At 40.0% G+C, this 27,575-nt stretch overlaps 1 protein-coding gene across 13 annotated transcripts in view; it reads left to right on the plus strand.

The window, feature by feature from the left end:
• The window catches only part of LOC124881654 (neurexin-3b-like), a 435,641-nt gene that overhangs the window by 361,751 nt on the left and 46,315 nt on the right, over positions 1–27,575 (plus strand). For 9 of the 13 annotated variants that reach the window (XR_007041703.1, XM_047387345.1, XM_047387333.1 and 6 more), the window contains 3 exons: positions 13,332–13,503; positions 23,854–23,943; positions 25,989–26,299. Coding sequence is in view for 12 of the 13 variants with exons in the window: in XM_047387345.1 (XP_047243301.1) it covers positions 13,332–13,503; positions 23,854–23,943; positions 25,989–26,299 (573 nt within the window). In the remaining variant the exon portion in view is untranslated. The remainder of the gene's footprint in view (positions 1–13,331; positions 13,504–23,853; positions 23,944–25,988; positions 26,300–27,575) is intronic. The other 4 variants (XM_047387341.1, XM_047387342.1, XM_047387343.1 and 1 more) reach the window with 1 other exon arrangement.

Genomic DNA, 27,575 nt, shown 5'->3' on the forward strand with positions numbered 1-27,575 from the left:
CAGTCAGTGATGGTCTGGGGTGCCGTGTCAGCTGCTGGTGTTGGTCCACTGTGTTTTATCAAGGGCAGGGTCAATGCAGCTAGCTATCAGGAGATTTTGGAGCACTTCATGCTTCCATCTGCTGAAAAGCTTTATGGAGATGAAGATTTCATTTTTCAGCACGACCTGGCACCTGCTCACAGTGCCAAAACCACTGGTAAATGGTTTACTGACCATGGTATCACTGTGCTCAATTGGCCTGCCAACTCTCCTGACCTGAACCCCATAGAGAATCTGTGGGATATTGTGAAGAGAACGTTGAGAGACTCAAGACCCAACACTCTGGATGAGCTAAAGGCCGCTATCGAAGCATCCTGGGCCTCCATAAGACCTCAGCAGTGCCACAGGCTGATTGCCTCCATGCCACGCCGCATTGAAGCTGTCATTTCTGCAAAAGGATTCCCGACCAAGTATTGAGTGCATAACTGTACATGATTATTTGAAGGTTGACGTTTTTTGTATTAAAAACACTTTTCTTTTATAGGTCGGATGAAATATGCTAATTTTGTGAGATAGGAATTTTGGGTTTTCATGAGCTGTATGCCAAAATCATCCGTATTAAGACAATAAAAGACCAGAAATATTTCAGTTAGTGTGCAATGAATCTAAAATATATGAATGTTAAATTTTCATCATGACATTATGGAAAATAATGAACTTTATCACAATATGCTAATATTTTGAGAAGGACCTGTACTTGTCATGGATTTTATGTGCTAGACCAAAACAAAGTAGTTTAGTTGTGAAATTGTGAAACAAAATCTGCAAGGTTGTGCTTGTAATTGTATCCAGCCCCCCTAAGTCATTCCTTTGTTCAAGCTGCTTTGCCATCACTGCCAGATTTGTGGAGCCGCCCATAACTAATACTTCTCATCTGGGCAGATCTTTGCAGCTCCTCCAGAGGTACCATGTGTCTTTTGGCTGCTTCTGTGATTATTTCTCTTCTTGCCAGGCTTGTCATTTTAGATGGATGACCATGTCTTGGTAGGTTTGCCGTTCTGCTTTCTTTCCATTTGCAGATGATGGACTGACTAAAGTTCGGTTTACGCTTGTGGTTGTACTGGGACAATATGTGTCCAAATGTGGTTTTTCTCCAAAATCTGGCCTCAGCAGCTTTTAACAAATGCTATTTGTTAAAATTTGGGTTAGTGTTATTTTTAGGGCTACAATCATTCCCATTTTTTTCTGTTAAGTAATTTAAATGATTTATATGGACTTGAACAGCGCCCATTTTTGTCTTCTTTGGTTTGTTTTTAAGCATTCGAGGAGAGCAGTGGATCATTGTGAAGATGAGAAAAATATGCAACATCTTAGATTTTGAATGCAAAAACAATTCATATTGATAATCCCATTCTATGAAGGTCTTTTCATAAGAAACTGTTGGGAAAAGAAAAACATTGAAAATCTCTAGGCTTCTGCTCTCACAGAGAAGTTCTCAATGTATGAGAAGTGGCCCCCTGTTAGTTTTCCAAACAGCTCAGAAGAATGGATTGATTTGTTGTGGTCTGATGCAGGAGCTCCCATCCATTATTTGTGGATGGGCTTGGGTGTTTCTCTAAAGTGGGAATATCTCAGGACGAAATATTATGCTTTGAATGTTATCTGGATATATAATTTACCACTATAGGGAATGGAATATCCAGATTTAACTAGAAAGTTAAATGAATTTGTTTTCACATGCTTGATCTGATGGGAAGCTTACTCTGCTCACTTAGGTCCTGAAAGCTTCTCCTTAACCCATTAATACTTAAAATATATTTAAACCAAACTAAGATGTGGGTGTCAACCTCTTAAGGCTCTTAAACTGATTTTTACATCCATCAAAGTTCTTGTAGAAAAATGTATCATTGAATCGCTTTTAAAGGACTGTTCACCATTAGAGCCCAGCACCATAAATAAGATCTTATATGAGGGACAGTGTACCTCAAATGTCTACTTTGCTCAAGCTTGTCCATTCAAACATCTGTTGTGAAATTACTGTTAAGTTACTGTATTCACACACCTCCCAAACTTTTCCATATTTTGTTACTTTATAAAAAACAAACTTTAATGTATTTCATTGGGATTTTATAACAGACCAGCAGAGAGTAGTGCATAGTTGCCATGGACATAACTTCAGTTGGATTTAGATCTGCAAGAAGAAAAAAAGATTCCACAAATCATGATGCTCCCACCACCTTGTTTCACTGTGGGTATGGTGTGTAACAAAGATTTATACCTCAACACAACAGCTGCACAAAATTACACACAAGTGGACTCCCTTACTATTTATCTGACTTCTTTAGGTAATTGGTTGCACTGGATTTTGTTTAAGGGCAAACGAGTTTACTGCTTTTTATGGCTGAATGACAAACGGATAAACAGATACAAAAGGCAATGATTGCTTCCCTCCTCCTCATGTCTTGTATTGGCAGAGGAATCAACATGATTTGCATAGCTTTACAGGTACGCTTTTTTGCATGTTTGTTTTGAAATTGCATCTCCATTGCAGCAGCCTCTGCATACTATTTTTCATACTTGTTTGGTGGCACATGTTTATTTTGTAGACATGATCTTATCTGTGTAGGGTAGTAATTCTGACTGTAATTATGGTTTTCAGTTTCAATGGTGTTTTCCATTTCATAACAAATACGCCAGGCTCTCACTGACCCCAAGGCCTGTTCAGCTGTCAGTGTATTGTTGGCATGATGAAATAAGTTGCACTAAAGGCCAGCATAGACACAAACATTCCTTATAAAGCTTCTAACACTTTGCAAATTTCTGGCGGCTGGAAATCACAGTGACGTCAATGAGTTACCTCTGTCAATTACTCAAGATAAATGGGTTTGGCACAGTGAAGGCCAGGCCCATCAATCCATGGTGTCACACATTTGTCCTAGCTTCTATACTCTATTGATTCTGCTTCACAGCTTCCTTGATCCACTTCTGATGGCCTCTGACCGCAGAAGCTAACTTGAGCACTGATGTCAGATAAAAAAAGGGGAATGTAACCCAAACCCCTTACATCAGGCCTACCTCCCTGACAAAGGAGTCTCTGATGATTTAATTTCTTAAAGGAAAAGCTAGCCAAACCAACCTGGTGTGTTATGTGACTATATAATCACAACATTTTAATAGATAAATTAACAGTTAGATTAGCCACAACTAGGCAGGATTACCCCCAGTCCTGTAGAAGTAAGAACTCACTTAAATAGCTACCGAATATAACCTGTCTGACAACATGAAATAGGCTAAAGGCAACACAATAAGCTCTGATCTACAGGAATTTAACTACAGATGAGAAACAGTCACTGATATCAACATTAGCCTGGAAATGGTTGCAAAGCAATTTTAAGGCTTTCTCACCACAGTGACAAATGGAGAGAAATTGAACAGTGACAAGCCCCTTTCAGGAATGGCTGGCCAAACCAAATTACACCAGTGCCACTTTTGGAGTAGTTCCCCCTTACTGCTACTGAAAGGGAAACATGGTGGGGGTAGTGTGATGGTTCTGGGGCTAATGTGTTGCTTTAGAACTTGGACGATTTGTCGTAATTATTGGAACCATCAATTCTACTCTAGCAGAAAATCCTGAAGGAGAATCAGAATCAGAATCAGCTTTATTGCCAAGTTCGTACATACAAACAAGGAATTTGCCTCCGGTACACTTTGCTCTTTTGTTCTGTTTTTGCATTACAGTATATACAAATTTACAATTTACAATGTACAATATACAATGTACAATGCAATATTCTGCATTACAGAATATACAAATTTACAATTTACAATGTACAATATACACATATCTAATAAAAAAGGTGCATTTGCAACATCTGTATGCTGTTGTTTTGTACTCTGTTGAATGTTCATCAGAGAAACAGCCTGGGGGAAGAAACTGTCTTTGTACAACAGTGCTCTGTAGCGGCGGCCTGAAGGTAAAACTCTAAACTGTTTATGTGCAGGGTGTGTGGGGTCTGCAGAGATTTTAGCTGCTCTTTTCCTGACCCTAGACCTGTATAAGTCCTGGATGGAGGGAAGGTCAGCTCTGATTATTCTCTCTGCAGTCCTGATTATTCAATGCAGTCTGGACCTGTCCTGTTTTGTGGATGAGCCAAACCACACTGAGATGGATGAAGACAGGACACACTGAATGATGGCAGTGTAGAAGATGACCAACAGCTCCTGTGGAAGGTTGAACTTCTTGAGTTGCCTCAGGAAGTACAGTCTCTGCTGGGCCTTCTTTTGAACAGTGTCTATGTGTGAAGACCATCTCAGGTCCTCACAGATGGTGGTTCCTAAGAACCTGAAGTGGTCCACGGCCGATACAGTGTTGTTGAGGATGGTGAGGGGGGTGTATGGGGGTGGTGTTCTCCGAAAGTCCACCACCATTTCCACAGTCTTGAGTGGGTTCAGTTCAAGGTAGTTCTGACCGCACCAGTGTATCAGCCCAATCCACCTGCTGTCTGTATGCAGACTCATCACCGTCCTGGATCAGTCCAATGACAGTGGTGTCATCTGCAAACTTAAGGAGTTTCACGGACGAGTCCGATGAGGTGCAGTCATTTGTGTACAGAGAGAAGAGGAGTGGGTATAGAACACATCCCTGGGGGGCACCAGTACTTATTGATCTGGATTGGGAGAAGATGCTCCCCAGTCTCACCTGCTGCTGTCGGTCTGTCAGGAAGCTGTTGATCCACTGACAGGTGGAGGCTGGGACGTTGAGCTGGGTGAGCTTCTGGTTGAGGATGTCTGGTATGATGGAGTTGAAGGCCGAGCTGAAGTCTACAAACAGGATCCTGGCGTACGTCCCTGGACGGTCGAGGTGTTGCAGGATGAAGTGTAGACCTAAGTTAACAGCATCATCTGCCGACCTGTTTGCTCGGTAAGCAAATTGCAGGGGGTCCAGCAGGGGGCCTGTGATGTATTTCAGGTGCTTCAACACCAGCCGCTCAAAGGATTTCATGACCACAGACGTCAGGGCTACAGGTCTGTAGTCATTTAATCCTACGATGGTGGGTTTCTTGGGAACCGGGATGATGGTGGATTGTTTGAGGCAGGAGGGGACCTCACATTTCTCCAGTGACTTGTTGAAGATCCTTGTAAAGATCGGAGCGAGTTGATGTGCGCAGGCTTTCAGGCATGATGGGGAGACGTTATCAGGTCCTCCAGCTTTCTTTGTTTTCATGCGCTGAAAGAGCCTGTTTACATCTTCCTCGGAGATCTTTAGTGTAGGCAGAGGATCTGATGGTGGGGGGTTGGTAGCTTTGTGGGAAGAACTTGTTCCTGAATGGGATGTAGAGGGGATGATTTGAGGTGTGAATGGCTTCTTGTCATGTCTGCAGTAGAAGCCATTCAGACAGTTGGCCAGGAGACGACTCTGTTCATGATGGGTGGGGGGGCTCTTGTAGGCAGTCAGGTTTCTCAGACCAGTCCATACAGCTGAAGTGTCACCAGTAGAAAGGCTGTTCTTAAGCTTCTCACTGTAGCTTCTCTTAGCTGCTTTGATCTCCTTTGTCAGTTTATTCCTGGCCTGCCTGTACTGCGCCCAATCTCCACTGCTGTGAGCTTCTTCCTTTTCCCTGCGCAGATTCCTGAGGTGTGGAGTAAACCATGGCTTACTGTTCCCAAAGGTGCAGAAGGTCTTGGTCTGCACACACATGTCCTCACAGAAACTGATGTATGATGTCACCACATCAGTTAGTTGGTTTAAGTCAATGGCTGAAGTTTCAAAAACAGTCCAGTCTGTGCATTCAAAGCAGGCCTGTAGCATCTGTTTTGATTCCTCAGTCCACTTCTTAAGTGTGAACCTTGGGTTTGGAAGCTCTTAGTCTCTGTCTGTAGGTTGGGATGAGGTGGATTAGATAATGATCCGAAAAACCCAGAGCAGCCCTGGTAACAGCATGATATGAGTCCTTTAAAGCTGTGTAACAATGGTCCAGTGTGTTTTTATCTCTGGTGGGACACTTAATATGCTGTCTGTATTTGGGGAGTTCATTTGAGAGGTTTGCGCTGTTAAAATCTCCCAGTATTATGATGAAAGAGTCCTTGTATTTTTTCTCCAGGTCTGTAATCAGCTCAGCAAGATGTTTTTCCGTGGCAGAAGTGCAGCCATGCGGTGGAAAATATGAGCCAATTATTATAAACGAGGAAAACTTTCTCGGTGAATAAAACAGTTTACAGATTATGGAAAATGACTCCAGATCCGGACTACATGTTTTTCCCAGCACTTTTACGTCTCTGCACCAACCTTCATTTATATAAAAGCAGATTCCGCCACCTCGCTTCTTCCCCGATAGCTCCGCGCTGCGATCCGCTCTGAGCAGCTGGAAGTCCGGCATCAGCAGTGCGCGGTCCAGGATGTTTTCACTCAGCCATGTCACGGTGAAGCAGAGAACCGCTAATCCGCGGAGGTCCGTGTTTTTACCGGTGAGAAGAAGCAGCTCGTCCATCTTGTTGTTGAGAGAGCGGACATTTGCCAGGTGGATTGAAGGCAGTGGTGTGCGAAGTCCTCTTTTGCGGAGCTTTACCAGCACGCCAGCACACTTTCCCCTCCGCCGCTTTTGGTGCAGAATCCCATATAGAGCCGCAGCTCCGCTTGCCAGGAGCTCATTGAACCTCGGATCGATGAAAGATGGTGGAAAAAACCCAAGAGAGGTCTCTCTGATGTTGAGAAGTTCCTCTCTACTGAATGAGACCACAGGATTGTGGCCTGACACCACAGAACTGTGGCTCGAAAAACATAAAAACACACAAAATACAAAAACAAAGAGAGAGCGAAGCTCCGAGGCTGCCATCGTCGGCGCCATCTTGTTTATCTAATGTTCGAATCATAACTTCATTTTTTACTTTGTCAGATTAATTTTGTCTTATATTTTTCTTTGTTCCACGGTCTGAAACATGTGAGTGTGACAAAAAACTCAAAACCATAATAAACCTGTGAGGGGAACAAATACATAGAGAAATGTTAATGTGTTAATTATTTTTTTCTACTTATGGTATCATTGTTTTGTCAGCAGTTTTTCTCCACACTCAAGCTAGGAAACCCATCTCACCTCCTGAAAATGGCTGTCAGATGTATTTATTCGTCTGAGAGCCGGTGGCTTAACAGAATGACCATTCAGCGAGCCGGGGACGAAATCTATTGTGAGCGACTCGTCCTCTGTAAAGCAGCTGTCCGCTGAGGGCTGCGATGGTTGTCTGCAAGATCGCCCACCACCGCCACTGCTTTGGCTGATTCTCTCTTGCTTTGGCTCTGCCAGCAGCGCTACGTGTGATGGAGGCATTGATCTGTCCTGAATTAGACTGCAGCAGGCCTGATTACTGATGTCAGCGTGCGCCGCTGCACGTGGGAACGGTGGGGCTCCACGTGCCAAACCTGGAGCTAGATAGAGGAGGGGGTGGTGTTTCATCTATGAGGCTTTGTGAAGGCATCATGCCTACACATACTGTATATTCAAAATGAACACACATCCACACTGTCAGCATGATCTGGATCTATTTCCATTGCTGTAAAACAAATTTAGCATTTTGACTGACTCCAGATAAACACTGTGGGGGCATCGTGGGCCAGGAAAAGGCTTTAAGCACATTATACCAGCAATTCTCAGAGATTTCAGCTTTGTAAGTTTCTGTTTTTTGAATCAGAGAAGGGCAGCCAACTGAATGTTTGGATACTTCTGAGTTTCTCTTTTTTTTTTCTCTGTGACACAAGAGGGCAGTTTATGACATTGCATCTGCGAGTGGGTGGGTCAGCATTTGAAGGCGATTCCACACGCATCATTTGTTTACAGCCAGAAAAGAGACCATCATTTTTTCCACAAAGAGAACAATAGCAATTTTTCCCCTTTTGCTCAGGAGACAATGAAGTGCCTTCGCGCCTCGGGAGCGACAGGCCAATAAAAAACATAATTGGATCTGTCACTCAAACTCTGCTGCAGTGCTTGGGTGGGCAAGGCAGGTGGGTGGCTGTGGAGGTGGCAGAGGCAGCGATGGCTGGTCAACATGGACAAAGAAAGAGAGGAAAGAGGGTGCCATCGTTAAACCAGTGGTTCACACTGCTCTTTCTGCACACCACCTATGGCAGGGTTGGTAATTGTTTTTTTCCCAAAGGGCCAATTTTTCGAACTCCATATTAAATATTTAATTGTACATAAAGGTTTGATTGTTTTCTGGCAACAGTAGAAATTACAACTGATCATAGAAATATAACTGAACATACTGACACCCTACATTATACTTTGGGTGAAGTTTGGTGGAGGGAGGCTGCTAAACATACAGTCATGTCAGTGTAAAACAGTCTAAAGATCCTAGTTCTAGCTTAATCTGTAAAACATTCCAAGGAGTTTGTAGTGACTGCATCTAAGTTACAAAGTGTAGTCTCTGACGTAGAATCATTGGATATAGTTTTATTACTAAAATAAATAGCTTTTATTTACTTGAAGGATGACTCTCTCAGCAGCTGAGCAAGACCTTGTCCACTCTGCTGAAGTAGGAGGAGTTGCCCACTCTGCATTTGGCCTGCTTAGGCCTCCATAATGGAAACACTCACAAAAAGAGCCTGGGTAAATCAATGTTCTTAAAAAAAATTCCAGGTGTTGTAGTCAAAGTGCACCTATACATAGCACACAATATTAAAGTCTCTTTGTTTGTTTGCTTTTGGTTTGGTTTTCTTAAAATATATATATATATTTTTTCCTTTCTGAATATGTGCTCTTAATGGAAGCAACATTGACTCTGACCAGTTTTTATGTTTTCGTTAAAAAGTTGTCACAAGGTAAATGTGGTTTATGTCATACTGGTAGATTTACAGTACATGCAAATATTCCAGATGTGGCCCATGGGCCATAAAATACAGAGGTCTGGCCTAGAAGCTCTCAGCAACAGTTACAAGAGAGTAGCTGTCATGTTTTGCTGGTTGTTTGTACCAAAGCAAGGGGAGGCTGGGTGACGATCTGCCTTTGTTTGTAGGTATTAGTGGGTCGGTGATGTGGCTTTGATGCAGCTATACAGGAGAGGGTTGGCTGCCAGATCCTCTGAAGGTCATAGCGGATATACTAGATACTGCCTGTGCTTTTACATGTACTTCACCCATCTAACATGTTTTTTTTAAACAGTCAGGCCCAAATGATTTAATAAAATCTTCAAGAAAGAAAGCGCAGAACATCCGCCTGCCACATTAAATCATCAACAGATTGTGAACGTCTTGTCTGGGACGCATCGATTATGTGCGTTTTGCCATGTGCATGTCTGCACACCCATGCCCACACTTTCCTCACATCTAACTGTGCATCCCTCTAAGTCTGAATGACAAGTGCTTATATTAAGAGAGGTAAAGTGCACAGCAGGAGCATTCAGCTGGTCTGATTTATTCTCGAGTGCAACCTCAGCTTTTAGGAAATGGCTTTTCCATGTCTTTGTCGGCCCTTTTTCATTATTAACCGGGTCGAGAAGAGCTGCTCTGTTGCTCTTCTCAATGAGGTCTCACTGAAAGCTTATTCCGTATCTCCCGTAAAAAAAATTAAGATGTCTCAACTGTAACTACAATGTTAAAAATTAAAATGCCTTGCCTTGAAATTAGCTATATGCACACTCATTGCAGTGGTTTGCTTTTACAACTTTATGCTTTTCTAAACACTTTGGGGGAAATGTTGCACTGTACCTTAAATCCAGCTACTCTATGAAGGCCTCAGAGGTTTTTTGGAGAACATTAGTGAAGAAACAGAATCAAAAAGACCAAGGAACACAGCAGACAGGTCAGGGAGAAAGTTGTGGAGAAATCTGAATCAGAATTAAGTTGTGAAACAGTATTCTGAGCTGTGACCTTCTTATGAAGCACAGTTCAAGCCATATAGCACAACTGTAAACCTACCAAGACACGACAATGAGAGCAATAATCAGAGATGCAGCCGAGAGGCTTATGATAACTCTGAGGGAGCAGCAAACATACACAACTTAGGAGACTAAAGGTATCGACAGGACAAGTACTAGTCGAGCTCTCCAGAAATCTGGTCTTCCTCGAAGAGTGGCAAGAAGAAAGCCTTTAGAAAAATAATTTTATGTTTGTCGTTTGCCACAAATCATGAAGGGGCCCAGCAAACATGAATAAATAAAAGCCCTGTTCAGATGAGACCAAACTAGAACTTTTAGGCTTGTGTGCAAGGTGATATGTATGAAAACTCACACTGCACATCACTTCAAGTCCACCTTCCAGCAGGCCGACCCTAAACATTAAGCCAGAGCCACAATGGAATTGTTTAGATTAAAATAAATTTATGTTTGAATGGTCCAGTCAAAGTCCAGATAAAGTCTGTAGCAAGACTTAAAAGTTAGGAAATACCTGAAAAGTCTTGAATCTGTAATCGCAGTGAAATGTTCTTCCACAAAGTATTGACACAGAGGGTCTGAATACAAATGCACACCGCACTTTTCAGATCTTTGTATTTTCAGCTGTGCTGATGATTTTTACTGATGTGATCTATGTGTCTATCTATCCAGCCATAGGAGCTGTGTTAAGGCCTGATGAAGTGCTCCTCTGAGGTATGAGGAGAGTGTGACATTTAATCAAGGTCAGCAGGTTTAAGTGATGTGTCATCCATTGTAAGCCGGAGCTATCCTGTGGTACTGTCATGCTGACAAACACTGTTAGGTCCCGCTCAACATAATCAGGGTCCAGACTTTTAACAGTCAGCCATGCAGGGTCAGAGCCTCAGCTGATCAATTAGCAATATGTGTATGCCCTCCTGTTCAAAGCCTCCTCATTTTGGATTTGTTATGAGAAATAGTCCCACTGCTGCCGGCTTCTACGGAAAGTAATTACACAGAGAGACTCCCAATGGGGGATTAAAACAAATGACACAGAAAACACAGCTCTTCTCTGTCGCCACTCACTCAGGCTCTGAAGCCTCTTGCTTGTAACGCCTACATGCCCATGAATACCGAAGCTGTCACAGTAAAACACACTGGCACACTCGTGAAAATTAGTGGGGTCGAAAAGGAGAGGAGTCAGATAATTATAGGAAAAGCCAACACTATTTATGGACATGGTAATAAAACTGCTTTAGCATTGAGAGCTAAACAAAGCATATGGCTTTCACACGGTTTGTAAGGACGGCGGCTGAAGAAGGCATTTGTCCTGCCAGTTTCATACAGTGACAGGCTGCAGGGAGTATTACTCATCATTACAATCTCTGCTGGCAGCCTATTTTCATCACATTACACTTGTATAATGAAGCGTCCTCAGGTTCGCTGTGCAGTTCACCATTAACACCAACCGCGAGCATTCATCCAAGTCGCTTTATTGAACTTTCTACACTTAGTTCACTGTGTAATTAATTCATTACTGCAGAACAATACATGTAGTGAAAAACATGGAACAAGATGCAGTTCAAATGTTCTGTAAATTGAAGCTTGACAGTTGTGGTCTATTTGATGTTCTTTTTAAAAGGTGCCATTCACTTATGTTGATGACATTCACAAGTTCAATGAGGTAGCTGGAAGTGCTGCCAGGTCTGTGTTATAGCCTCACATAGTTGCTCTTTTAATGCTTCAGGTAGCCTGGATTTTGTACGTCAGGCTAAGAGGGTTCCTACTTCCCTGTATGAATAAAGCAAGTGGCTGTGGAAATGATCAAAGGCCTATTATCAATTAGATGAAAAGTACATTTAAAATGCCTGTATTTTATGTTACTTTGAATATAAAATCAGTTTTGACAAATATCACGTGGAAACAAAGATTTATGCTCAGCGGGGTTGTTATCGGCTGTGGCATACAATCCTGTTGTCTTTAAAACAGGATTCAAATCTCATTACATTGTGAAGTCATTTAAATACTTGAAATAAAAGAAAAACCAACCAAACACTGTAGTAAATAAACAGAAAATTCCTTTGTGTTCAATTTTATACATACAATATTATAATACAAATAAATAAATGAAAAAAGAACAAAAAATGTATAGTTAATCATTCCACAAAATAATAATAAAAATGTAAAGAAAAACAAAATAATAAAAAAATGTACAGACATAGAAATAGAATATTACATTACATATGCCAATAAAAATTACCTTTCCCTATAAACCCTTGGGATCTCTGTTTTGTCAGGAAGTGGGGATACAGCTGGATTACCCAAAATCCTAAATTTGTGTTTTAAAATGACCCCCCTGTAACTGTAAACTGTAAAAACAGTTATTTTTACAACTGTTTCCAAGACATTCACCTTCAATGTCATTAGACCACCAGATCCCTTTAGTACTTAATGGGATATAATTGCATAATCCATATTTTTTGGCTAAATAGTGAGGCTGTATGATATGAAGAGAAGATGCAGTTGGAATGGTGGTATATTTTCCATCATCTTGAAATCCCTACTACTTGCATGAGCTTTAGGGTAACTGCATTCTGTGACACTTTATATTTATTAGCGCTTTTAACTGGTCAACTTTTTGAGTAGCATGCAGATGATGCAGTTTCCAAAAGTCTCTTTCAGCACACAGGCGATGAGCTCGTTTTACAGCAGCTGCAGCTTTCTCAGCTATATGTTCTAGAAGGTTTTAAAATGGTCAAGGTACTCAAACTATTGTATAAGTACTTGGATTGTCTTTGGTGGTACCCAGAAGAAATGTCAGTGTCAACACAAGGTCAACACAAAGTTACGTGGCTACCGGAAAGATGAGCTCTTCAAAGCACATTGATCTAGAACAGAAACTACTTTGAGGAGCGTGAGAGGAAATATTTGAAGAACTTCAAATGACTGGTAGTGGATACTTCTTAACCTCTAAATTCAGGATAAAATAAGAATCTGGGAATGACAACAAATCCAATACATGATGCGTAGGTCTTTGCATTTTATAGATTCAAACACGAAGGAACATATCTACAAGCAAAAGTTATATTACACAATTTGTTTAAAAAAATTTGATGAGTTGGAACATTCAGAAGGGCACTTTCTATAACTATGACTAGTTTTTAATCATGTGGCAGCCATTTTGGATTTTGGGCATTGGTTCCATTTTGAAACATGAACTTTAGAAGCATGATTCATTAATTTTTCCAAGTAAAAACATAAAAAGTTAGATTTCTTCGTGCAAAAAAAAAAAAAAGCTAAACAAAATCATCTCCTTCAATTTTTGATTTTTTGATAAAACAGAAAAAAGTCTCAGTCCTGTTTTATTACTTTTTGACTTTTCTTTCAGTGTGGTGGTACTTAGAAACCTTAGTTTTTACTGAGGGTGCACTTATAAAAAGCTTGAAGAAGCCCTGCAATATGAAGCTAGGCTTCAACTCTTTCTACTCTCTTTTTTTGTGTGTCTCTTTCAGGAACAAGGCAAAATCGGTGTGACATTTAACATTGGGACAGTGGACATAAGCGTTAAGGAGACAAACACAGAGGTAAACGATGGCAAGTACCATTTGGTCCGATTCACAAGGAACGGGGGCAATGCGACCTTGCAAGTGGACAACTGGCCGGTCAACGAGCACTTTCCCTCAGGTACAGCCAGCGTCATTTCTTATTTGTCATGTAACATAAAAGTTAAAGTTCTGTACAGTTTGAGAATCACTGGACACCATCTATTTTTTAATTTCATAGGTCGCTCAACAAAACTTGACAAAAATACCTGACAGCCTAAGAGGCAGGCAGTCACATTATACTCATTTAGCAAACTATGACTCAAGATACATTAGCCCTTTCACACTATCATACCTGACTCCATGGGGGTGGGAGCCATCTGAGGCAGACTCTTTTGTCTTGCAAGAGGCATTAACTGTGCAACATCTGGCCAGCTCAAAAGAAAAACAAGGATTCAAAGGCACTAAGAGGCATTTGGTCAAGGAGGGGAAGGAGGGAAGGACCAAGGGTGGCCTGTTGGCCAGATAACACCGCTGCTTCCCTGTATTTCTCATTCCCAGGTCAGCAGAAGCAGCATGGCAGCAGAATACAAATAGGCTCATCAAACAAACCCTGCTCCCATTTGGAGGCCTGAAAACTCTGCTTCTCTGTAGAAAATACCTATGTGCCGCTCTCCAAGCGAGGAAAGACTGAGAGAGGGGCGGGACCAAAAGACAAATCTCATCCTGCTTCTACTTAAGTCTGTTAAATTAGACTGCCTCCCCTCAGTTTTGATGTCGGCCTTGAAGTCACCTAGCTTCCATTAAGCCACTTTGTTTTCTGCTTTTCTTTTTTTAATTTCACTTTGCCAAACAGAACCAAAACATGGAGAAAAGTTACTGATAAAGACAGGCATTTAACTAAAAGGCTGGGATTATATGACAGCATGACCTTCGTTGATCACCTCTGTAAAGTTGTGGTATAAAGGAAAGATTGCAGTTGCTAGAATAATGTTCTGTTACCAGATCATTGTGCATGCATGAACTGAAATATATCAGGTTCATACTTTCCCAAAACAGAACAGAAAACTGCAGTGATGTAGGAATGCTTATGTGACCTAATCGTGAGGAGAAAACAAATTTAAGGTGACCTCTTCAGCCCCCACATGATGCTCCCAGTAGCATGTCTTCACCAATGACAGTACTGCTTCCTTTCTTCGTGCAACCTGGCATGCCGGGTGGTTTGGTTCAGAGCCAGTGCAGGTGATACTAATCTCTTCTGTCTCAGGCTTTCTTTTGCTTTTGGCTGTTTTTCTTTTTTGGTTGACCAGATAACATTAGACAGTTTTCATAACTCTATTCCAGCCTGAATAATGGGGCGAAACGATGAAGAAACTAATGCATAACAGTCGAAAGTAACATCTCCATCAATAAATTATGTTTTTTTATGGATTTATTTATACACATTAATCAAGGTACATACCTTAGTTCCTTTAGTTATAGTTTGGTTAGAGTACAAGAGGTAAAAAGAAATAAATCCAAATTGTAAGTGCTAGGCTTCTCTTTATTGATTTGAAACAGAAACTAACCCTCTCTAAACCAAGGTGAAAAAAACAAGCACACTTGCTGTGGAGGGGTCTTTAAGGTAACAGGCTTTATACTTTAAGATAGGATTGGTGTACTTCACTTTAAAACATAAAAATCATTAGGGATCTTTTTTCAACTAAGCACTGTCCTGTAGGACGTGTGTCATTTAAAAGGTTTGATTAAATTCAAAATTGAAATTAGTTTTTCTCGTTATGCAAACAGGACAAGATGAATGAGTATTCTTTCATCATCTGGCCTTAATGCAAAAAAGTATAGAAGTGAAAAATTGAGACATACAAAATAAATAGGCTATTAACTACAGTGGTGTGGTGCTATTTAAACAGTAAATGGCACTTGTTAAACTAGTGGCATTTATTTTGTGCCTGGTGAAGCCTTGTGGCATTGTTAATGGTGTTTATTAAACTCTGTTAGGCATTTCGGAGCATACAGTTCACATCTTGTGCAGAAGCATTTGAAGAATAATCATTGATATGTCAGTAAATACATTTTTAGCTCTTATTTCTAAAGCTAGGAGCTGTAACAAAATCCAATAAATCCAATCCATCTGTATCAGTTCTCATTTGCAAAGCAGTTTTTTGATTATATACATATAGATACAATATAAAAAATGACATTAGAAAATTCTCCACGGATGGGGTAATAAAGTGACTAGGATGAGGAATTTAGCTTTTTACTTTATGATCACCATACATTTTGTGTTTGAATCACTGGCCTGTGCGAAGAAGGTAGTAAATAAAGGTGGATTTTAATTATTGCTGATGTAGTTTGCAATGTTGGTCCAACACTATGTTGAGGGATTATTTTAACACGATTAAGGAAAAATGATAAAAGCCTATTTACATCTACTGCAGTGCAATGAGCACAGTTTAGATGATACATTTCTAAAAGATTTAAGTTGCAAATAAGCTTGATAAAATATTTCCAGCGCATTAGATGTAATTTGATGCTGCGCCTGATAGGACAATCTGAGAATATGTATGTCCTGCCGTCTATTGGTATGCCAGCAGTCCTTTCCTGGTATTCAGAGAGAAATAGGCAGATTGTTTTGACAACAGGAGCATTACTGACAAATTTGAAACATCAGTTTCATGAAGTAGCTGATGGAATCACCTAAACCTTCAGAGGACAGAGCTAAGAAAGTAATTACAATAAAGAGAAGATTGAAGGTCTTGTAAATTATAAAAGCTAAGGTAAACCAATAAGTAGAAAAGGCAGCAAAGAAAACCCAAATATACAAAGGAAACATTTTACTCCAGAATAAAACACAGTGCTTTGAATATATAAACTGTTGTCTTTTGTTTTGATTTAATGTGGGTGCAAACAGCCATCAGTGGCAGTTTTTGATGTGGGCTTTATGGCTCACCACCCTGGATGCCATTCCATCAAGGGTACCCACCCACAGTCCCGAAAAAACAAGATGACGACATAGAAAACACATTATTAGAGTTTTCCATAGTTTATTTACATGCACAGTCCGTAGAAGAAGAGGAAGATGTTTAGCGGGTAAAAAACAGGATTGAATGCCAAGGTGTTTTTTGGTCAATGTACAGTATTTCTACGCTTTCTGTTGACATGAAATTTACACCATATATTGGTAATCCATACATACAAAGTAAATTAGTCTATATTATCAGTTTTATCATATGAAGATATGTGTAAAAAAAATGGAATGACGCAGGGAATAAATATTTAAGGAATATTCCACACAAATTGTCTTCAGATCTTGAAGGTTCTGGGGATCCTATCTATCCTCCATGATTTTCGGTTCTTTCCATAGATTTTCAGTTCGATACAACTCAACTGCCTGATTGGGCCATTCTAGTAGTAGACCGGGCTGATTTAGAGTTTCAGTGAATGTGTGTTTTGGTCAAGTATCTTGCTTGGAAATCCATGCTTGTTTAACCGCCAGACTCTTATGAAGAACTTCCCAGAACACTTATCCATGTCTTTATCCTTCAGTAACATGAAGTCTGCCAGGACTGTATGCTGTAAGACCACCCCCATCATGATGTTCCCACCTGCAAACTACACTTTCAACGTGGTGCAGAACTTTTCTTCCTCCGAAAGTGGTGTGTGCGCAGTTACATTAGTAATAAGAAACCTGTTTATGGGTCATCGGTTAATATTAAACCTGCTAATGTTGATTTGCACATCGTAGCAGAAATGCTAAACTCTGACAGATTGTAGCTGATTTATTTGTCCCTTGATACCTTTTTTCACATCCTTTTCTCATGTGTTCAGTACTTATTCCCTATTATAGTTCACCTTTTTACCCAGAACTAAATTTCTGGATTCATTTGTTTTGATTTCTTTGTATGTGTGGATAGCAGGTTGTTGCCGACATCTGGTGTGAATTTGATGTCAAAGGAAATACTAAAAATATATTTGCTGAGAAAAAATTTTAAAGTGTTCAGTAGCAATTTTGACGGCTGCATTTACACACGCCGCGGGCGCATTCATGAAAAAACTGTCACTTTCAGAAATTTACAGAGAGATAGAAAACATGACAGGAGACTAATATCTGTGTTGTTAATGTTCTCCCAAGATTCCAAGGCTCTAATAGTGCGATCATATGCAGGGTGATGTTCACAAAGCAGTTTTATGACATAAAAATAGAACTCCTTAATGCTGTTTGTATTAAGAAATCAGAGTCCTTGGCACTGTTCATCCGTACAACAATATCCACACTCTGATCCCATACAGGAACATTTCTGTCAGGCTTCTGGGGCTTACGCGCCTGTTTGCGTGTGGGCGTTGGATTTGTGCGAGTGTTGACTGCTTTGTCTCTTCCTTTCTCTAATTATTCTCCCCCTCTGTCGGTGCCCTCTCAGATCTCTGTTCTTTCCTTTTTTTCATTTTCATCCATGTTTCTCCTCCTTCCAGTCGCAGCTCATCACGGGTTTTGCATCTCTCCCACAGTCCCGTGTACTTGTGTGACAGCCCACATTCCTGCAGGGGCTTGCCTTTTGTTTAGTGAGAGGGTTCCAATTTCCTTATATAACAATCAGAACTGCTGTACTCTTTGATTACATGATCTCTTTTTTTTTTTGTTAAAATCTTTAAATCAAAGAATTACAAGATCCAACCAGCTAGAAATTGCACATCGCTCTTTCCCTTGAGCTGGCTGCGGTTGACGCGTTGTCTCAGATGAATGGCTATTAGCCTAACTACTCACTCTGTGCCTGAGGGAAGCTGACTGAGTAGTTAGTTGTCTTTCTGTGTGTGTGCGTGTGCGTGTGTGTGTGTGTGCGCGCGCGCGTGCGTGCGTGCGTGTGTTTCATCACTTCTTGTGCACTAAAGCTAGCAATAACAGTCTTATTTTCATTTAAAAACATATATGGACTTACATGCATGATTATTTTCATCCATGCACTGTAGTGCATGATTTTGCGCCTTGCTACAAACTGACATGGACAAAATATCAGACAATCTTTGTCCTGAATTTCTGTAATAAAGAAAAAGAAACAATTCCTCAGGAGAGAGATAAATCCCAGTGTGTCGAAGGGCGAAACATTGTTAGCCCCATCTGAAACACCATCTCTCCTGCTCTCAGACTGAGTTGTCTGTCTAATTTATTCTTGCAACACCATCTGAAGACCTGAAAAATGATGAATATACTCCCTGCTTTTGTCCTATTTTCACAAGCGTGGAAGAGAGATAGGGGTACACCTACCGAGAAAAAAAAACCCAACAGGGTTTAATATATAGAAAACATTATTTGACATAGGACAGAAAAATCCGACACATAAACTGATCGAGATAAATGGATTGTGAATAAGGAAAAAAGTAGATAAATGACATCAGCTGAAGAGGCTTGAATCACCCAAGTTGAGTGGAGTGGGCTGATTGTTGAGACATGGAGAGTGAGAGAATAGCAGAGAGCAAATGAAGGAGCAGAATATCACTGGATGAGAAAAAGAATAGAAAGAATGACCTAAAACAGAAGGGGGAGAAACAGGGATCAAGTCAGGTGTAGATTACAAAAGAAGTGGGTGGTGCAGGATATTCATAAACAGTGGCTGCTACGGTTAGCTGCCGATTTGAACTGGTGGAATGATGATTTGTAGGACAGTGCCACACCATATCAAATGCACTTATCAGCCCCCAAAATAATAATAAAAAGAAAAATCCAGGAGTCTGTTACTGTAGACATTTTCACAGTTCTGATGTGCTCTCAGCTCTGGCCCCTGTGACAGAACCCTGCTGAGATCAGTCTGGCAAACAAACTGAGCAGAATGAAGCGGCAAATCAGCAGATGACTGTCGCCCTGCCAGTGTTTGTGCTGACTGAATGGCTGCCACCGACGGGAATAAAAAAAGAAAGGAAAGCTAAACATTGTTTTGGCTGGGAGAAAAAAATGGCAAAGGCATGCAGGAGGGTGAAAATAGATACGAAGAGAGTGTTTATAAACATAAATCTTATTAAACATAAGCAAAATAGGTAGCTATGCATGCTGAGATACTATATCTCATTGAAAAAGAGCACATTTTTAATCTTTTGCACATATGGATGATGAAAAAAACTACTTGCTATGAGCAGAAGATGTATACCCATATACGTTTTATGCATATGGGTATTATTTCAGCTGCAGCATGGGTAATACACATAAAAAATATAATCATGAAGGTTAGTTAGTCCCGATGAGAATATGAATTTAACAAAATACTACACCATCATAGCAGAGTTTTTATTTTACATCAGATTGCTTCACAACGACACAATGCGATCCTCTTTTTTTTCCAAATCAGAGCCAGGCAACTTTCATATTTGGTACATCAAATACAAACACATTTTTTTTCAATGTGACCTCCATTTCAACGGGTCCGCTCACATTTCATCCAACTTTTACCTACCATCTAAGCCTTCCACGCCAAACTAATGCCAACCAATGCTGGTGGTCAATACATGCAAGCTTTTGTTTAGCAGAGCACAGAGTGGTTTTTAAGGTTTTCAGCTCTAAAAAGCTTGTGAGGAAAATATGGAAAGCTCATTGGTCAGATAATGGCTCCTAATATTTTTTCTACATTAGGTGTTGTTTTGGCCTACAACTTTGTAACACCTGTTATAGTTTAATAAACACCATACACACAGATAAGTTACAATGAGATACAAATACCACTAGGTACTTAAGTGCCCCCTAGAGTCTTGTTAGGGTCAAACAAGGCAAGTGCATCATAGCATTTTGCAATGTTTTGATTAAACTTTTTTTTTCATTAGGAAAGGTATGAAAGCTTTTGTTTTTTATTAGCATTGTACAGAGTTTATTCATGTTTCCATTGATAAATTAGCTGTGGTGAACAACTAGTGAAAATATAGCAAGCATAGTACAGCATACCCATGGCAGGTGTTTTTTTAAATATTTTTTATATTTTCATAGAATCAGTCAACAATTTTGCCAGCTAGTTTTCAGCCCTACCATATATCAGGTGCGGAGCTCTTTTTATTGTCTCCCGTTCAATGTTAAAGGTTGAGAAAGTGTCTTTGAGGAATGTTCTGACCAATGTTATTTCTATAAAACAAAAAGCTCAAAGGCAGACTGATTTTATGAAAAAACAACAAGCTTTTATTGGCAAGGTTATCCATTGTGTAGTAACCCTTGAAAACTGAATATCAAATTGACAAACTATAGAGATTTTTCTCATTAGGTGGTGTATTCATTACTGAGGAACTGTCACCTCATTAATCACCTTGAACAGTCTAACAGTTATACCTGGGACCATTAGTAATGCACGGCAAGCTCATGGATTCTTCTCTCAGGTTCAGGGCTGAGAGAACACTTTCAAGCAGCTAAACCAAAATAAAAAAAAAGAAAACTCTACTGTATTAATATCGTAGCCATCCCATTCGTCCTCTGATTTCACTTCTAACCATAATGGGTTCCTCTGTGGCTCTTGTCCAGAGGAGAGTGTATTTGGCTGCAACCTGAAACCTTTCTGAGATCAAAGGAAGGAGGAGGGAGACCTGCTCGTAGCTGATTAACCTGCTGGCACACTACTGACACAGTCCTTTAGCTCCCTGAGCTCCCTCGCAGCCATAATCACGCTCCCTCCCAGCTGGATATAAACTGAGAGCTTGGCTAGTTTTCTCTCCGAGTATGAAAAAAAAAGACAGGAAGGATCGTTGCGGTTTCATGTGATTGCGTTGCATTCTCAGCCAGGTGTAATTTATTGTAATGAAGGCAAATATCTGAACTGCGCGCTGGGTGGGTGTGAGAACAAGCAAAATATGATATGCGCTCAATCAGACGGTGTGTGCATAAAGTTTACTTGACCAGCTAAATCACTTGAGACAATCCCACAGTGGGCACATTTGCATAGTTATGAAACCATGTTAATATCCCATGATGGCTTTCGTTCCGTTTTTGTCTCACCAGGAAACTGGCTGACGTCATGCTATCATTTATAATTCTTTACAGACTCTTTGTCGTACCTCACAGCGTTTGAAGACAGACTTGTACGTCTCGATCTTCAGCCTCGACAGACTGTTTGATTGGCAAACAAAACATCTCACCCTGGCACATGCACAGTGGGAAATGGTGTTATGTCAGAAATAATACTGAGTGCTCACACATCACTTCCTCTTTAAAATGAGGTTTATTATCTTAATTCCCATGCACCCTGCCTTTTTGTAACCCTTGAATTTTTATGAAGTTTTCATGTAACAACCACAAACTTAAGTGTTTTTGTTATATTGTGACTGTGAATAGGCTAGGAGTCGGCAACCTACCTCGTGGGCAACAAATTACTTTTTTTTTTTTTATTAGAAGTGACATAGAGCTGATCAGTGTGCACAGATAAGAATTTAAAGATAACAAAAAGGCAAAAGTTAATTGTTTTTATTTGTGTTTTTGTCATAAGATTATATTTTGTTATCATTTTTACATAAATAAATGTTCCATTAAAGAAATTATATTAATTCTCTTTTATGCAAGTTTGTCTCCCTTTTTTTTTTTTACTTAAAATAGCAAAAACAAATGTTTCCTTTATGTATTAAATTAAACTAGAACATCTAACTATAACATTTATCTATGCAGGTAGTAAAAAATTAAAGACGTTGCTTTTGTGGCTCAAGACACATTTTATTTGGCAGGACAAACATTTCTGTAAGGGTTCATTTAGAAATCCCCTTAGTGGCAAGTTTCTTCAGAAATCTTTAAAGTTTTCAATCTTTAAACACTGGAGACATTATGTCTTTGCACTTATCACAACTGGTGGTTGTGTTTGGTGGTTGTGTTTGGTGGTTGTGTTTGGACTATTGTTTGAACTATTTTAATTGTATTTTTATGTCTAATGAAAAAAAACAGGAGAAAAGTGACTTTTTGGATTGTAAAGGTTGCTGACCCCTGAGACAGACCAACACAAAGCAGCCCAGTATTGTGAGGTGAAAGGAAGGTTTTAAATAAATATCTGAAGTGTGATGTTCATTTTTATTCACCCCCCATATCAATACTTTGTTGAACCTCTCACTCCCCTTACAGCTGCAAGACTTTGGGGCATGTTTCCACTAGCTTTTTACATCAGAAAAGTTTGCACATTATTCTTTGCACAATGTCAGATTTTCAATTTTCACATTTAGCCACAGATTTACAATTGAGTTTATGTCTGGACCTTGACTGGACCACTTTAACACATGAACTTGCTTTGAACTACGACGACTGGCACTCTGGCTGTATGTTTAGAAAGTGCATCCTAAGTAAGTTTATTTTTGCAGCCTCTCTTTCATTCAGGATTACCCAGTATTCAGCATGATGCTACTGCCACCATGTTCCACTGTGTTGATTATGTATTCAGGGTTATGTACAGTGTTAGTTCTTTGCCACACATTGCATTATGTGTAGGTTGGAAAGTTTAATTTTGTCTCATCTGACCAGATCACCTTCTTTTATGTATTTGTTGTGCCCCCAGAATGCCTTGCTCTAAACTGCAAGCACACCTGTTATCTCTTTCTTTCAACAATGGCCACGTTATTGCTATCTTAAAGCCAACACTAATTAGGTGACTTCTAAAGGCAATCGGTTGTACTGAGACTGATTTCAGGGTGTCACAGTAAATGGGGCTGAAAACAAATGCAAGTCACACTTTTCAGAGTTTTTTTTGACAAAGCTTTTGAAAACCTCTTGTCCTTTTCAATTGATTCACTATTAGGTGCGTCCCAAATTCCCTTAAGATACATTCAGGATTTCTGGTTGGAACATGAAACATGTGAAAAAATGTAAAGGCTATAAATACTTCTGCACTAAACTTGCAACATGTTGGCTGTGTTCTCAAGAGATGGAAGTATGGTAGTGCTTTTTTTTCTTTACCCCAAAAGGCCTCCCACTAAGTCAGTAATGATCTCATTTGCATGCTTTGTCCTCTTGAAATCTGTGTCTCTGTGGGATCTCACCCCCAACGGATCTGCAATACTTAGAATTACCACTTTGCTCCCCTAACATTGCCCTCTTTTCCTCACAAAGCTCCATCCGTCCAAATGACTAGTCACACAAAATCATTTGCTGCCCCCTTGAAATTTAAAAAGCAGATGGTGTCCAGGAGGAGATTCTGTGCTCATAAATGACCACGTTTTGCTTCATAGAAAGCCAGTGAAACTCTGTTTGTCTTCCTAAGTACTTCATTTATCCAATAGCGTGTAAATTATTATGTATTTGCTATGTTTTTACTCTTTCTTGCAGCTGATTCTGTGATTTTATTTCAGGCATTTGTTTGTAAACTTTGAATGTGGAGTGTTTTAAACAAATGTAAAGCTTAAAGTTCAACTAAAGTGACACTGCTTGTAAAAAAAAAACTCATAAAGCTTTTATAAATCTTTCTAAACGCAGCTAAACCTTATTATAAACCACTGTATAAATGTTTGTTGTCTGTTGCCAACTGTTTCAAGCTGTTTGTTAAACTCTCGAACTCCAAAGGCAACAGCGACATTGAGCGCTTTCAAATGGCAAATAAGAAAATCCCGTTCAAATATACCCGGCCAGTAGAGGATTGGCTTCAGGAAAAAGGTAAACCTTTATTTAACTTTTAGAATGTTTTTATCTTTATTTTTTTCAGTCATCTCATCAGCTTGCTCCCTTTCAACCTCTGAGAATGAAATAACCATCCCTTAAACCCATTAAAAATCTGTAAAATAAATCGTATTTATTGTTATTGTTTTTTCCCCTCTTTTTTGCCATTGTCACCTTTTTTTATCTTGTTCAATCATGATGTCCAGTTAAAGGGACTGGAACAGTGTTGAATTTGACTGGGAGGAGGCATTAGCTATGCAGCAACAGTAGGCCGATTGTTTGGAGAGGAGGCTTAACTCTCCTGACTCAAATCCTCTGCAGTGTTTGAGAACAAACTAATCAGTGGGCATATCCCCCCTGAAAACTTCCCTAACAGCGGGGCCTCCTCTCTGCCGTAACTTATCTTCTTGTACTTATCACACAAAATAGAAATTCAACCTGTTTTGATGATGTAGAGATAATTAGAGCCTTTTTGACAGCAGAGTGACACGGTGCGAGTGCCAAAGTGCGCCGCCGCCTGATGGAGCTGTACTTATTAATCGCTTAGATTATCAAAGTCGGCCTCTCGTCTGCCTTAAACACATGTGTGGGTGGATTTAAGGAAGCCTTCTCCTCCACAATACAACCTTCTCACTCTGCGTAATACCATTATAAACTGCCTTTTTAAAATTCATTGCATATAAACGTCTTAACCTTTTCATAAAGTCCCTTTAACAACCGCTAAAACACTGACAGGTTTTGAAAAACAAATCCCATTACTGCTGCATGCATGGCTCCACACATGCTATTCCATTTTCTGTGATATGAACACCCCACCCCGTCCATGCCATTTCATTCCAAATGTGTTCTGTGCTGTATAACAAACAAAATCGAACAGGCTTGCAGTGTTGCTAGTCTGTGAGTTGCACAAATGAGAAATGTAATTATGGTTCTTGTTTTGTGGAAGTTTTGTGCATTTCGATTTCATAATTAATGCATGAGCAGTGTGTTGTGACTGTAATATTTAGCAGTCATCTAATCAAGTTCACACAGCACATTAGAATTCATATAGTCTTTATAACATGCCAAAAACTGTATATGTAATTATTCATTATTTCTTTGCACGAAGTCCACTGTTCAATCCAGAAAATATTATCCTTAGAGTACACTTTTCAGCTCATTTTCTTTAGATATTACTTTCAAATTGCATGTGCTTCATTTGAATGTTTTTTATGGTATTGTAGGAAAACGAATGTTTATATAGCTGTGTCACTTGTTTAGAGTAAATGCACTGTTCCTCGTCATCAATTAGAATCTAATTGAATCAAGCACTGAAACAATACATTGCTTTCTAAAACAAACTTTTTCTATCATTGTTAAACTTGTAAAGGTCTTGCTCTTGAATGTAGTTTGTTGAGATTTTTTTATTTGCTGTTGCAACAACTTTGTGTGGGCCCTTGGTCAAATTGCTCCATTGCCAATTTTGTACCTGAGCGTTGCCATTTAGTCCCTTCCTATTTCTATGTCACATCCCCCAAATGAACTACTTTGTACCCATGTACTTTAGAGCTGTGTAACAGTTTATTTCTTCTTTGTGGTTTAGTATTTTAATGAATTATGGTGATAAATAGTCAAATCATTTATGGTTGTACATTATTTCTGAAAAAAAAATTTTCAGTTGATTGTGGTTCTGATTCTTGTTTAAGTCAATTGAACCCAAATCAAATATGACAGATTTTTACCCCTGAGCAAACCATATTATTTCTGCGTGACCTTCAGCTAAAAACGATGTATAAAATTATTTCCTTTCCTGAAAATCTTTGGATGTTCAAGTATGAAACGTACATATGAACCCAACCCCCGCGGCAGATATGAATTAGCTTGTTGTTGGTACAAATCCTATGGCAACAGTTCCATTTTGCACCCGAAACATTTGGGTATAAGACGGCTAAATTTAAAATGTACAAATTGGCAAAGGGGCGAAGTGACAGGTACCCCTGTGTCTTGCATTAGAAAGCTTCTCTGATTGAATCTTCACCCTTCTTCTCTCCCTCTTGTCTCAGGCCGGCAGCTGACGATCTTCAACACCCAGGCCACTATTTCTATCGGGGGAAACGACCGGAAGCGGCCCTACCAAGGCCAGCTCTCCGGGCTCTATTACAATGGTCTCAAGGTTCTCAACATGGCCGCCGAGGGCCACCCTAACATCAAGGTCAATGGGAGTGTGCGGCTTGTGGGAGACGTGCCCACCAACCGTGGTGCGACACGCACCACCACTTCCATGCCACCAGAGATGTCCACCACCTTTATTGAGACCACCACCACGCTGTCCACCACAACCACCCGCAAACAGCGTTCGCCACAGTCTACTCAGGTAGAACTCATTAGGACTTGTGAGTGTGCGTGTGGTGAATTGTTGTGTGTTAAGGTGGTTACCAAAAGATTTTCCCCCAAGGTGCTAGGCTAACACTAGCATGTGTGGAAGCTGCAGTAGTCAGCATGTCCTCTGACTGAGACCATAAATGTAAAGGGTGTAAAACATTGATTGTTAGGGGGAAAAAAATGATTAGATCAACAAAATATTGTGCACAGCCTCCGATACAGTTTTGTGATCAAAAACAGGTAACATTTTCTTAAAGTTCACCATGCAAACTGTAGCAAATTCTATGGAAATGAGGCTCATAAAGTTCAGGCTGTTCATCAGCGGCAGGTATTGAGATTTGACTTTAGTCATGAATCTTTTCAGAATACCCTTATCAGAATCAGGCCCAGACATCCCTAGTCTTGAATTCATGCTCTAGTCCAATGATGTGTAAAAATATTTTTATTTATTATTTTGCATAAAAGACTATTTGGATGAAAATGTCATTGCCTTTACCTTTTCTATGTGGCAATGTTACAAAATTAAGATAGATATACTGTAGTAGGCATTGGTTTCCTTTCAAATAGGGTTCTTTCAAAATAGAAAACCCTTTCCTTGTCCTGAAAAAGTAACAATTCTCACAGATAAAGGTTCTGTTTTCTCTCTAATAAGGTTTAAAAGTGCCCCAAAGTGTAAACACAAGAACTGTTCCCCTCTGTTTACTATTTAATGTGTTTTTGGAACTGACTGTGGTTTGGATTATGGCTGCCCTCCCTTTTTTCTCTGCTTGATCAGCCAAGGTCAGGACACCGTATTTCTCATTCTGCTGAGGATCGAAGTGCTGCTGTTCGACGAGCCGTGCCTTTTCTGCTTTTCTCCACCAATCTCCCTTTTCTTCCACCTCTATCTGTCATGGAACACATTTCCGGACGGAGAGAGGGCTTTCTCCAATACGTTCCGAGTCCAAGCCAATGAATGTCACAACTGTGCCAAAAAAGCAATCACGCCCAGCAGTCCTTTGACACCCAGAGCACAAATTGAACCCTTCATTGTCTATATTAAAGCAATAACTCTCCCTCATGAGTGAAACGTGGCTGTTGTGGAGGGAGGTTTGGCTGTTGTGGATGACAGAATTCCGTTATCTTTTTCAACACCTCAGCATCAGATTGTCTGCTGAACAGTCATGATGACCCTTCATGTCAGTGATGACACTTCTGCCTTTGTGTGGAAGATGCCAGGATGAAGTGATCTGAAGATGGAAGATGTGCAACAGAAACAAAGCAATCCG

Source organism: Girardinichthys multiradiatus, chromosome 15 (assembly GCF_021462225.1).
Source record: "Girardinichthys multiradiatus isolate DD_20200921_A chromosome 15, DD_fGirMul_XY1, whole genome shotgun sequence".
Lineage (NCBI taxonomy): Eukaryota > Metazoa > Chordata > Actinopteri > Cyprinodontiformes > Goodeidae > Girardinichthys > Girardinichthys multiradiatus.